Source organism: Gopherus flavomarginatus, chromosome 20, assembly GCF_025201925.1.
Source record: "Gopherus flavomarginatus isolate rGopFla2 chromosome 20, rGopFla2.mat.asm, whole genome shotgun sequence".
Classification (NCBI taxonomy): Eukaryota; Metazoa; Chordata; order Testudines; family Testudinidae; genus Gopherus; species Gopherus flavomarginatus.
In genome coordinates, this window is record NC_066636.1 from 16,345,495 (window position 1) to 16,358,631 (window position 13,137).

The 13,137-nt window shown below is 53.7% G+C and overlaps 1 protein-coding gene across 1 annotated transcript in view; it reads right to left on the minus strand.

Moving 5' to 3' along the window:
- LOC127037763 (sodium/potassium-transporting ATPase subunit alpha-2) overlaps positions 1-12,282 on the minus strand; it is a 35,554-nt gene extending 23,272 nt beyond the window's left edge. The window contains exons 1-3 of the mRNA XM_050929807.1: positions 12,121-12,282; positions 1,404-1,508; positions 109-168 (exon numbers count right to left, since the gene is read on the minus strand). Of these exons, the coding sequence (XP_050785764.1) occupies positions 109-168; positions 1,404-1,508; positions 12,121-12,132 (177 nt within the window). The 5' untranslated portion in view covers positions 12,133-12,282. The remainder of the gene's footprint in view (positions 1-108; positions 169-1,403; positions 1,509-12,120) is intronic.
- Between the last annotated feature and the right edge of the window lie 855 nt (positions 12,283-13,137).

Here is a 13,137-nt window from a genome sequence, read left to right on the forward strand (position 1 = left end):
GGAGGGGAGGGTGATGGGGAGGGAGGGTGGTGGGGGAGGTAAATTGTGGGGAGAGGGCGATGTGGGGGAGGGGCACCAACCCGCAGACACTGACATGTCCTGACTTACCCTGGACAGATCCACCTGGTATTTCCTGCCCAATTCATCCAGGGACAGCTTGTGATCGTCCTGCCAGGGGAGAGGTGGGGGAAGGTCACAGGCAGACTAACAAGAGAGCGGAATGTCCTGGGAACAGAACCAGATCCGAAGGGCCTGTCCGGCAGAGCACTGGCCCATCGGAGCCTGCTGCCCATGACTTCCTGGGGTGGGTTTTCAACCAGTTATGCACCCACCTTAGAGTAGCTCCATTTAGGTTGTATTTTCCCTAGTTTGTTTATGAGGAGGTCATGCAAGACAGTATCAAAAGCCTTACTAAAGTCAAGATATACCATATCTACTGCTTAACCAGGAAAATGCCCCAATTCGTCACACCCTCATAACCACAAGGCATGTTACCCTGTCAAAGAAAGCGGTTAGGTGGGTTTGATACAATTTGTTTTTGACAAATCCATGCTGACTGTTTCTTACCACTTTATTATCTTCTAGGTGTTTGCAAATTGATGACTTAATTATTTGCTCCATTATCTTTCCGGGTACTGAATGAAACTGACTCGTCTGTGATTCCCCGAGTTGTCCTTATTCCCCTCTTCATAGATTGGCCCTATGTTTGCCCTTTTCCAGTCCTCTAGAATCTCTCCCGTCTTCCATGACTTTTCACAGATAATTGCTAATGACTCCGATATCTCCTCAGTCAGCTCCTGGGGAATTCTAGGATGCATTTCATCAGGCCCTGGTGACTTGAAGACATCTAACTTGTCTAAGTAATTTTTAACTTGTTCTTTCCCTATTTTAGCCTCCGATGCTACCTCATTTTCACTGGCATTTGCTATGTTAGATGTCCAATCACTACTAGCCTTTTTGGTGAAAACTAAAACAAAAAAGTCATTGAACACTTCTGCCATTTCTACATTTCCAGTTATTGTTTTCCCTCCCTCATTGAGTATCGGGCCTACCCTGTCCTCGGTCTTCCTCTTGCTTCTATTTATTTGTAGACTTTATCCACCCATCCACCTGCACCATCCATCTATCCAGCAGCCAGCCACTTGCACTATCCATCCATCCATCCCTCCATCCATCCTTCCACCAACTGTTTCTGCCTTCTATTGCCTTGGTGTCTGATGCTAGGTGCTGATCACAGGGGTGACCAGCAAGATCTAGCAAGGATGTGAAGCAACCTCACAGTCCCATAAGCATGGAGGGGGGTGACCTGCCTTGGGGGGGGGGAACAGGTCAAGGGCCCTCCCGCACCAGGCATTGGCAGCCTGGCCCCCCAGCAGTGCCCATGGGATGGATCAGATCCTTACCAGGTTCACCTCCTTCTTCAGCTCATCCAACTCTTTCTCCTTCTGCTTCTTCTTGCCACCGCCATTCTCGGAGGTGGTTGCCGCTGGCGAATACTCCCGCCCAACCTACCGGAGGAGAAGAAACGGGGGCAGTGTTACCTCAGTGGGCAGGGGACCCCAGAAGCCACACAAACCCACAGGTAGGAGAAAGACACAGGGAGGAGGAGCACCCCAACTCACGGCAGCCATTCAGCAAGAAGATCACAACTAGGCATGGGAGCCCAGGACTGGCTGGGCTGTGGCCACCCCCTGGCAGGTCCAGAGCCAGGTCAGAGCATCCCCCTGGAAGAAGGTGCTGAGTGGCAAGTGGGAATTAACTCAGTGCAGATAGAGTCTCCCACCACCACCACGCCAGGTCCTCAGCCAGGACTTCAGAGCAACCAATGCAGAACAGAACCCAGCTCTGGCCACCTGGCAGCTCAGGACAGCCCAAGTGTCTGGTCCCCGGATGCTCTGGGCCTCAGACAAAACCTAGGCAGGTCTCCAGGGAACGGCATCTCCTGCAGCAGGGCCGAGACATTCCTGGTTTCTCTCCCGCAACACTTGCTGTGTCAGGTCAGGCCTGGGGGAGACGAGATGCATAAGTGGGAGAGGGGGAGTTGTGTTCCCCCCACCCCCCGCCCTGCCTGAATGCAAGAGATCAGAAAAGCGGGACCACAGCCAGGAACAGGCGAATGGATGTTTCTTCAGGCTGCCGCATCTGTGGGTCTCTCTGCTCCAATTGCCTCTCATCTTATACTTAGATTGGAAGCTGTTTGGTGCAGGGACTGTCTCTTTGTTCTGTGTTCATATAGTGCCTAGTGCCATGGGGTCCCAGTGCATGGGTGGGGTTCTGAGGTGCTACCGTAATACACCTAATAAATGATGCACAGTGCCTAGCACCATGGAGTCCTGGTCTTGGCTGGGGCTCTGACATGCTACCATAATACGCCTAATAAATTATGTACAGCGCCTAGCACCATGGGGTCCTGGTCGTGGCCCGGGACAGGGAGACATGCTCTGGAAATGCTCCTCTGAGCTCTGCCACTGACTTGTGAGTCACTTTCCTGCTCCATGCCTCAGTTTCCCCCTCTGCAAAGTGGGGATGATCCTGACTCCACTCCCAGGGGTTTCAGGCTCAGCTCGTGCATGAGTGTGATGTGCTTTGAGATCCTCCAAAGGATGGGCCAAAGCTCATGGCCCTGTGGATGATGGCATTCCCAGTGCCCCGGCCCCTATAGTCTGCAGGTGGTGCTCTGACAATGGCAGACTGCTTCTGCTCCACGCAGGAGCCCCAGGGCCAGAATGCCAGGAGAGAGGCTATTCCTATCCCAGCATTCCCATGTGGAGCGGTCACAGGCAATGGTGGGAATCACATCAGGAATCCTGCTCTTGTGAGCTTCCTGCCCTCATTTGTGAGCCCAGCAGCCTAGAGAGCTCAAGGAGACAGCTGGTGTTTGGGAACTGAACTCAAGCCTCAAATCTTCCAATGTTCACTCTGCACTAAGCAAACAGCACATGGGGCAGTGGGGCTGGGACCTCTAGCTGTCCTGCCAATGCTGCCCTGGCATAGACAGCACTGTGCCCTGCATGCTATGCCAGTGACTTCACCCTCCCCAGGGACACTCTGCCAAAGCAGAGACACTGAATTCCCCTGGTTCCTGCTGCTTTGGGCTGGTGGCTCCTCCTGAGGGGGCTCTGGGATTCATTACTGTGGGCCCCCGGGAGGAGGGGTGGGAGTTGTTTGAGAGGAGACTGGCACATCCTGGGATGATTCCCCTGGCCCTCCCCACACTGGTGGGCATCCGGGAGCCCAATGAGGCATAGGCCCCCAAGGGAGATGTGGGAGTCAAAGACGGGAACTCGAGCGCTCAGCTTGTGGGAGCGGGCCCAGGCAGCTGGGAAAGCAGCATTCATTCAAAGGCAGAAAATAAAGAGGACCTCAGCTCTCTGCTGTCATGGAAAAGTCCCCCCAGTGCCAAGAACAACCGCTATGAGCAAAGGGTCACATTACGGCGGGGCGGGGGAGCGGGGGGGAGTAGGGATGGTGGGAAGGGAGGGAGGCATTGAAACTGTTAGGAACCTTGAAAGCAGCCACAATTTGGGGAGAGTCCCCGGGACAAGGCCAGCCTGCCAATTGCAACTCCCCATGTATCATTATGGTGCATTTCCAGAGCATGTCTCTCTGCCCCCGGCCATGTCTGCAGGAGGCATTCTGCATAGCCCCAGCTATGATTTGGGGGTGCCTTCTTCACAGGCCCCACTGGTTTCTGCCCCCAGCTCTGGGCCTCTCCCGTTCCCCTGTATCGATCAAAGCGGAACCCTTTCCCCCGGGGCTGGGGGCGCTGGCTCCAGTTCCAGCATGCCGGACTCCCTCTCCTCCGGCTCCACTCCTGGGAATAGCCTGTAACAGAGTGAGAGCGAGGGAGACAGGTGCAGGCCCAGGGGGATCTACTGCAGTGCATTGAGAGCCAACCATTTCAAAGGCAGCCCCAGCCCAGCCCCCAACCCCCATAGCTAGGGTCCTCACGGGCATTTCCCGCCGTGAGCCTGGGTCTGGGTCTGGGTCAGCAGGCTCCTTAAGAAGACGGAGTAGGAGGCTGGAGTGCACCCTCTTAAAGGAGTCTCGGATTTGCCACTCCAGATCACACCCCCTGGCCCATCTAACTCAGCAGGTCCCTGCTCTGGATCAGACCCCCTGGTCCCTCTGTCCAGTAGCCCACCTTTCTCCACATCTGAACAGGCCATTGGTTCATATGTGCAGTACCCTGACCTCGGCAGCTGCTGAGATACGACTTTCCTCCGCAACCCCCTTCTCCCCCTGCCCCCAGCCAGGTAGGCAATGGGGGATCTTTCCTGACCCCTGCAGCTCCCTGCCCTGCAGCATGAAGGTCAATCACCCCGACCTTGGCCCCCTTCGCATTTTACAAACATATCTCCAGCCCTTTTTGGCTCTGCCCATGCTAGGGGACCCCGGTAGCCCAGTCACGGCACTGTTTGGTGCTGCCGGTACAGGCAGGATTGCACGGTCTTGGGGCACAGCCGGTCCCCAGGGCGACTCAGTCAGTTTCATAGCTCAGACGGGGCCGTGTTTTACTGGATCCTATTTGATTTGGTGCGTTAGATCCAAATAGGGAATGATTCCCTGGGGTTTATGATCAGGGCAGCAAGGATGCCAGAGGGCCCTGGTCTGCAAGGGAAGTCATGTCTGTCTCTAGAGACTGGAGGAGAGTTTGAGCCAAAAGCTCCCCGCAGGAAGAAAGAGAGTGAGGAAGAAAGTGTCTCTCAGGCCATGAAAGGGGAAGGGAGAATAGACCCTCCTTCCTGCTCCATAGAAAGGGTTGAATAGTCCTGGCACTTCCCAGGGTTCATGAGTCCAGCCTCCTGCCTGTGGTTTCCATAGCTCTTTGGGATCCTTCGCCGTGCGGCGAGGAGATAGCTAAGGAGCTCTCAGTTCTGTTTGACAACCTCTTGCTCCCAGCAAAGATCCCACACACCTTCCAGGACCTGCTGCTCCAGCTGCCGAAATGCAGCCCCTTCTGGGGTGGGATGCACCAGCCAAGTGGAACAGAACCCCATGCCTAGCTGTGTGTGGGCAAGGCCCCAGGGTTAACACCCTGCCTCTTGCCATAAGTACTTGGATCTTTAATGACAGCGGTGAGGCATTTACAGTCAGCCACCCCAGCCATCGCCAGCACCATCCCCCTAAGCAGCCAGCATGGACCTTGCCCTGCTTTGGGGCTCTGGACTGGGGGCAGCAAAGCCCCCCCCCAAAGCTGGGCTAGCACCGGTGGGACCCCCTATCTTTCAGTCATAGAGGCTAGATTACCACGACATGGTATATCTGGTATATCTCTGGAAATATCCGTGCCCCCCTCCTCGCCCCAGCTCTCTGCCCCCCACCCTCACAACCTCCAAGTGCCAAACGATGCCCTATAGAGGGACCATCGAGCAACAAGAGGAGACCTGGCAGAATGGGCCCCTGCCTGTAGTCAGTGGCACAGGTGAGTTAGATGCTCTGGGGCCTATCCTGAGCCCTTTGTGTCCCCCACGCCCCCCAGTCGTTCACTGGGTGCACGAGCTACAGGATCAGGGCCATTACAGGAGTGTCGCTCCTTTGGCCAGCCATGCTCCATGGGGCTGCAGTTCTAATCCCTAACACTAGAGGGGGACCCAGAGCTCCAGGCTGGGATTTACATGGGGCCAATGGCCTGGACCCCCCACACTGCCCCAGCTGTGCCTTGCCTCTTCCAGGTGACTGGGTGGGGCAGAGACCTATACAGGGAGTCACTGGGGGCCAGATGAGGAGTGGTAAAGCCCCAGCTTGGGGAAGTTACACACGCCTGCACCATGCCCATGGTACAGAGCAGGACTGTACCAGGACTCCTGGATTCTGTTCCCACTTCTGTGACAGACTTGTAGTGAGAACTTAAGCAAGTCCCTGCATGACTCTGTGGCTTGGTTTTCCCAGCTGGAGGCTGGGGTAATACCACCGACCAAACAGGGTGCTGTTGGGTTTAATTAACATCTGCCCAGAATGGCAAGACTCTCAAAGGGAGGGGGCTCGAGAAGCAGTGGAGTTTGGATCTGAATCCCCACGGAAGCCCTGCTGCTCCATCCCTGTCCACTCTGCCTTTCCATAGATCTCTCCTTGGCCAATGATTCCCAGGGAGGGGGGTCAAGATGTGACCCTGTGGCTCATCTACTCCATCCTCCCTCCTGCATCTCTTTCTAGCTGGCATCTCTTATAGACTCATAGACTCATAGACTCATAGGTCAGAAGGGACCAATATGATCATCTAGTCTGACCTCCTGCACAAGGCAGGCCACAGAACCCTACCCATCCAATTTTATAACAACCCCTAACCCAGGACCGAGTTATTGAAATCCTCAAAATTGGTTTGAAGACCTCAAGCTGCAGAGAATCCACCAGCAAGCGACCCGTGCCCCACGCTGCAGGGGAAGGCAAAAAACCTCCAGGGCCCCTGCCAATCCGCCCTGGAGGAAAATTCCTTCCCGACCCCAAATATGGCGATCAGCTAAACCCTGAGCATGTGGGCAAGACTCACCAGCCAGCACCCAAGAAGGAATTCTCTGCAGTAACTCAGTTCCCATCCCATCCGACATCTCCCCGCAGACCATTGAGCAGACCTATCTGGTGGTAATCCAAGATCAATTGCCCAAATTAACGATCCTATCATAACATCCCCTCCATATACTTATCAAGCTTTGTCTTAAAGCCAGAAAAGTCTTTTGCTTCTACTACTTCCCTCGGAAGGCTGTTCCAGAACTTCACTCCCCTAATGGTTAGAAACCTTCGTCTAATTTCAAGTCTAAACTTCCTAATATCCAGTTTATACCCATTCGTCCTCGTGCCTACATTAGTACTAAACTTAAATAATTCCTTTCCCTCCCTAACGTTAACCCCCCTGATATATTTATATAGAGCAAGCATATCCCCCCGCAGCCTTCTTTTGGCCAGGCTAAACAAGTCAAGCTCTTTGAGTCTCCTTTCATAAGGCAGGTTTTCCATTCCTCGGATCATCCTTGTAGCCCGTCTCTGAACCTGTTCCAGTTTGAATTCATCCTTCTTGAACATGGGACACCAGAACTGCACACAGTATTCCAGATGGGGTCTCACCAACGCCTTATATAACGGTACTAACACCTCCTTATCCTTGCAGGAAATACCCCGCCTGATGCATCCCAAAATCGCATTTGCTTTTTTAACAGCCGTATCACATTGGCGATTCATAGTCATCCTGCTATCAACCAGTACCCCAAGGTCCTTCTCCTCCTCCGTCGCTTCCAACTGATGCGCCCCCAAAGTATATCCAAAATTCTTATTATTAATTCCTAAGTGCATGACCTTGCACTTTTCACTATTTTATTTCATCCTATTTCTATTACTCCAGTTTACAAGGTGGTTCAGATCTTCCTGAATAGTATCCCTGTCCTTCTCCGTGTTAGCAATACCCCCCAGCTTTGTGTCATCAAAAACTTTATTAGCACATTCCCGCTCTTTGTGCCAAGGTCAGTAATAAAAAGGTTAAATAAGATCGGTTCCAAAACCGATCCTTGAGGGACTCCACTAGTGACCTCCATCCAGCCTGACAGTTCACCTTTCAATACGACCCGCTGGAGTCTCCCCTTTAACCAGTTCCTTATCCACCTTACAACTTTCATATTCATCCCCATCTTTTCCAATTTAACTAACAGTTCCCCATGTGGAACCGTGTCGAACGCCTTACTGAAATCTAGGTAAATTATATCTACCGCATTTCCTTTATCTAAGTAATCCGTCACCTTCTCAAAGAAGTGCCATGTCTGTGTGGCTGCACAGAGAGTTGTGAGTGAGGTACCAGACTCTGAGCTTTAGGGGCCACATCTGCCCAGCAAACACTGTCTAAATTCCCCAAATCCTGTCCCAGCAGGCACTGAGCTCAGCATGATCCGGGCGAATGGTGGGGCGGGGGGGGAGGTCATACTTCTTTGGTCCCTTGACAGCCTTGGTCATGAGTCTGTGGAGGAGCCTCCCTGAGGACACTGCAATACGCTCATGTAAATATTTCTTTTGCTGTGGCCCGCTGTCATTTTCAACAGTGCAATGAACTGGCTAGTGCATCTGATGCATGACTGCCTTCTACTGGCTGGGATACCAACTAATTAGCTGTGTGTCATAGGCCTCATACTGCTCCTAGGTAATGGGGATTCTCCTTTCACTCAGAGGTTGTTTTGGCTCAGAGGTCTGGTCCTGCTCTGGATGTGACATTTTCAGGGGTGCCATGGAACGCAGAAATGTGACAATTGTGGCAGTTCTCATAGAGGAATAACAGTGAAAAACTGCACCCTGCTTCATTTATGTTTCCTGACCCCCAATGTGTCACCAGAGCAACTGCTGTGAAATCTCTTCTTGCAAGACACTGTATCAATGCAAAATGTTGTTATTGGGTATTCATGTAGCTTTTCAGAAAATGGGTGGTTTTTGCCATGGAAAATTTTGATGAAAGAAGGCCAAAAATTCCTTCTCATCTAAATTTTCCTTGGAAAAATTACGTTTTTGCACCAGAAATTCAAGTAACGAAAAATGAGCTCAGAGAAGGGGAATTAATGCTTTCTTGGCCAAAATATTTCGGTTTTCAGGTGTTCCGTTTTTCCAACAAAAAACGGCCCAGAAAATGCGCGGAAAGCCGACCTTTTGCACGACAAGTTTTATTGAGTCGAAAACCTGATTTCCCGCTGAAAATAAATGTCCACAGAACATTTTCAGCCACCCCTAATTATTAGTGCGAGAGCTTGTCACGTGGCAGACTTCTTCAAAAAGCTCCAGATAATAAAAGAATGATAAATGCTATCGCAGGCTCGGATCCTGTGCTGAGCTCCATGTGGGCTGTTCTATGCGCCCACACGAAGATCAGGTTCTACCCCCTAGGCAGCACCCTTAGCCCTGTATGTTTCCTATGCATGTCTCCATGCTATCCCCCATTCAAGTCCCCATCCTGAGTGCTTCCTGTGGGTGCAGGAAATTGTTTTCCCCACTGAAGCTGTTTAAAGAGTAGAGTTATTTTTCAGGCAATGTGGTTTTCATTCTCCCTTCTGTGTAAGATTATTGCTTGGCTGTAAAAATACTTTTAAAAGAATCCTTCTGTGAACAGCTCTTTGCCCCTCCATGGTGCCTCCCACTTGGGAACGTCAAAGGTGAATGAAAATTGTAACAAACCTGTTATCATCTGGGAACATCCCAGCTATGGGGCTTCAGAAGTACAGCAGTGATGGAACCCACGCCTTCTGAGGCACAGCCCCCCTGCCATCTGAGCCTGAAGAGAATCTCTACAAGCACTATAGGATCTAGGATACACATCTGATCAATCCTGGATCCGCCCATCAGAGGGAGACATACACATTAGCCAGTTGGGGACACTGAAGTGGCTTGCCCAAGGTCGTACCACAAGTCAGTGACAGGATTGGGAACAGAACCCACAGGTCCTGACATCACCACTTTATACCCACTAGATTCCACTCTCTCCTAGAGCTGGAGACAGAACCCAGGAGTCCTGACAACCAGATCCCTGTTCTCATTCTTAGACCCCATTCACCTCCCAGTACTGGAAATAGAAACGAGGAGTCCTGACGGGCAGTTCCCTAGTCTGCCTTCCTAAACTGTCACTTCATCATCCTTCTTCTACACACTATTTGCTGTAGAGCCCGTTCCCTGTGTTTTTCAGTTTTCCATGAGTCGTGTGTTAGGAGCAGTGTATAAATCTCGTTAATGAATTCATGCTCCATCCCTAGCTCCACAAAGGTTCTCAGGCTCTGGCATTTCCTACAGATCTGACCATTCTACATACATATATAAATCAACCCACTCTGCATTTCAGCTTCTGGGTAACTAATTAGCAAAGCAGGGTGAGGCGTTCCACTTTGCAGGTCGGAGGAATTCTGTTTCAAGGGATTTGGGGCACATGCCCCCCTCTCCTCAAACTACCCCACAGTGCTGCAAAGCCCATCCCTGATAATGCAAGGGGGGGTTGATAGCTGGGCTGGATTGCTCCTTCCAAAATGTCCCTCGTGTCTCGACAGCATTCAGGAGGCCAAGGATGTTTAAGGGGCAGTGGAGTGGAGCCAGCTTGCAGCAGTCGGGGTATTTTTTAATGCCAGCTGCAAAAAGTTCCCAAAGAGCTGAAAACACCAGGGGAGCCCCACTTTAATCAAACAAACTTCCTGGCTAAGCCAGCTCTCTGATCCCGGCAGTGGCATGCAGAGAACAGCTGAGCTGATTTTGCTTTTGGAATGCAGCCTATGTCTCCAAATAATCCCCTGGGGCCAATGCCCCGGCCAACTCCTTCACCCCCACCTGGAGTCTGACCCAGCCCTGGTGAGGGGGCTGTTTACCCAGCGGTCACATTGTTTGGTAAGCGGTACCCTCCGTCCAGGGCTGGCGCTACCATTTAGGCAGCCTAGGCAATCGCCTAGGGTGCCAGAATAATTGGTGGGCGCCGTTTTGCCGGAGGGGGCGGCAGGCGGCTCCGGTGGAGCTACCGCAGTGGTGCCTGTGGAGGGTCCAGTGCTCCACGGCTCCGGTGGAGCTGCCACAGTCGTGCCTGCGGATGGTCGGCTCCTTGCTCGGCTCCGGTGGACCTCCCGCAGGCACCACTGCGGCAGCCCCACCGGAGCCGCGGGACCAGCGCACAGGGCGGCGAAATTGCCATCTGCCTAGGGTGCTCAAACCCCGAGTGCCGGTCCTGCCTCCGTCGCATTGTTCACCTGGCTGCAAAAATGTTTCCCTGCAGCGAAGGGGAGGGGGTGCATTGGAAATGGCAATTATGGAATGAGAGACCAGGCCCGGCACAGCAGGGGCCCCTGCCCAGTGCTTCAGTTGTAATGAAAGAGGTGCCAGAGCTCAAGTAATTTTTCTTTACTTTCACAACTGATGCAGCAAGCCCAGAGGTGCCAGGGCTCTGAACTGCCAGGCCCAGAGGTGCCGGGGTTATGAACTACCAGGCCCAGAGGTGCCGGGGCTCTGAACTGCCAGGCCCAGAGGTGCCGGGGCTCTGAACTGCCAGGCCCAGAGGTGCTGGGGCTCTGAACTGCCAGGCCCAGAGGTGACAGGGCTATGAACTGCCAGGCCCAGAGGTGTCGGGGCTCTGAACTGCCAGGCCTGGAAGTGACAGGGCTATGAACTGCCAAGCCCAGAGGTGCTGGGGCTCTGAACTGCCAAGCCCAGAGGTGCCGGGGCTAGGAACTGCCAGGCCCAGAGGCAGGGCCGCCCAGAGGGGAGGCAAGTGGGGCAATTTGCCCCAGGCTCCCATGAGTTTTTCGGGGCCCCTGGAACGGGGTCCTTCACTTGCTCCGGGGGCCCTGGAAAACTCTTGTGGGGCCCAGGCCCCCAGAGCTTCTTCCGCTTCAGGTCTTCGGTGGCGGGGGCCCTTCTGCCACAGGGCGGAAGGAGCATCTGCCACCAAATTACCGCCAAAATGGGACCCACCGCCGAAGTGCCGGGTCTTTGGCAGTAATTCAGTGGTGGGGGGCCCCCGCCGCGGGTCTTTGGGGCACTTCGGTGGTGGGTCCTGGAGTGGAAGGACCCCCTGCTTCCAAATTACCACCAAAGCGGGGGCCCCCCGCAGCCGAAGACCCAAGGCCCCCTGAATCCTCTGGGCAGGGCCGCCCAGAGGTGCTGGGGCTATGAACTTCCAGGCCCAGAGGTGTCGGAGTTCTGAACTGCCAGGCCCAGAGGTGCTGGGCTATGAACTGCCAGGTCCAGAGGTGCTGGGGCTAGGAACTGCCAGGCCCAGAGGTGCCGGGGCTATGAACTGCCAGGCCCAGAGGTGCTGGGGCTATGAACTGCCAAGCCCAGAGGTGCCGGCACTCAGCCCTAGCACATATTAATCACTGGCCCTGCCTGCCCTCCAAGCTGCACAAACAAGCCCCAGAAAGATACATGCCCGGGTTCCCCCTTGTTTGTTGCTGCTTCACTCCTGTCTCAAACTTTGAAGGTCCCCAGTGCCTCGTTCCCCAGTTGGGTATCTGAGGGCAGACTCGGGTAGCTGGAGTTTATCCACTTCTCCTTCAGGGAATTTGGCATTTAGTTTAGGTTTCTTTACTGCTTCTTTTTCTACCACAGCACCACTGTCGGCTTCAGTCCCATTCAAGCCATTCCCAGCACGATCCCCTTAAAACACACTCAAAGCATCCTACTCACCCCTTTCCCCATCTTCGCCGGGGGCTGGATGGAAGGAACGCAGGAGGAGGAAAGGAAAAATCAGTCGAGAGAGAAGACTTGCCAGCTGTCTTTAAATAGCTCCCTCCTTCGCCCCTCTCCTTCTCTGGACAGGGTCACTTGTTGAAACAGGATCTTGGGTCAAGAAAAACTCCACCCTCCTCCCACCCCTTTCTTTCTCCCCCCACCTCGAAGCCTCGTGTCTCTGCTCCGCTAGCTGGGGAGAATCCAGGGCCAGCAATGTGCTGTGCAATGTCATGGTATACACAGCCCGCCCCCCACCCCCTGCGTCTGTCGGTCGGCTGTAAGGCAGAGCTCTGTTTGGGAAGTCAAAGCGCTGCATCAAGTCCCCCTTTTGGCTCCAGCGGACTGTGATAAATGAAGCTCTCCAGAGGGACCCAGCCTCCACACTCCAGGGCTTAGTTGGGGCTTTTCATACACTTCCTGAGAGGAACAGACGTGGGTTTGTTTGCGGAGTTTGGGTAATAGGTCCCTCTATGTGAGCTGTGAGGGCACACAGAATGCATGAAATCGACGATGCGCTACGATGTGGTCTATCCTTCCACCAGCATCTATCTGTCCATCTACCTCCCACCCCCATCTCCTCCTCTTTCCCTGTGCACCCCACTCTAGCCAGCCCCCAGTGCTGTGTTTTGCTGGGATGGTTATAGGTAAATACACAGACAGAGCTCATGTCACCTCTCCAGCTCTGGGGCAGCTGTCGCTGGCTCAGAGTGGCCCCTGAGTTTGGGAACGGCTCAGGGACTTGGCCTAGGCGCTGGGAATGGCTTGAGGACTCAGCCCAGGCTCTGGGCCCGTCTATGCTGTGATGTGACTGGCTGTGGGGAGCTGCTCAGCTGCTGTCTGGGCTGTCCCCACTGTGTGGGCACCAAATCAAAGACCCTGTTCTGCCACCATCTGAGCCAGGCTGGTCTGCCAGGTGTGGCACAGTGGGGAGAATGAGGCTCCTAGGTTCTACTCACGGCTCTCAGCCCCCTG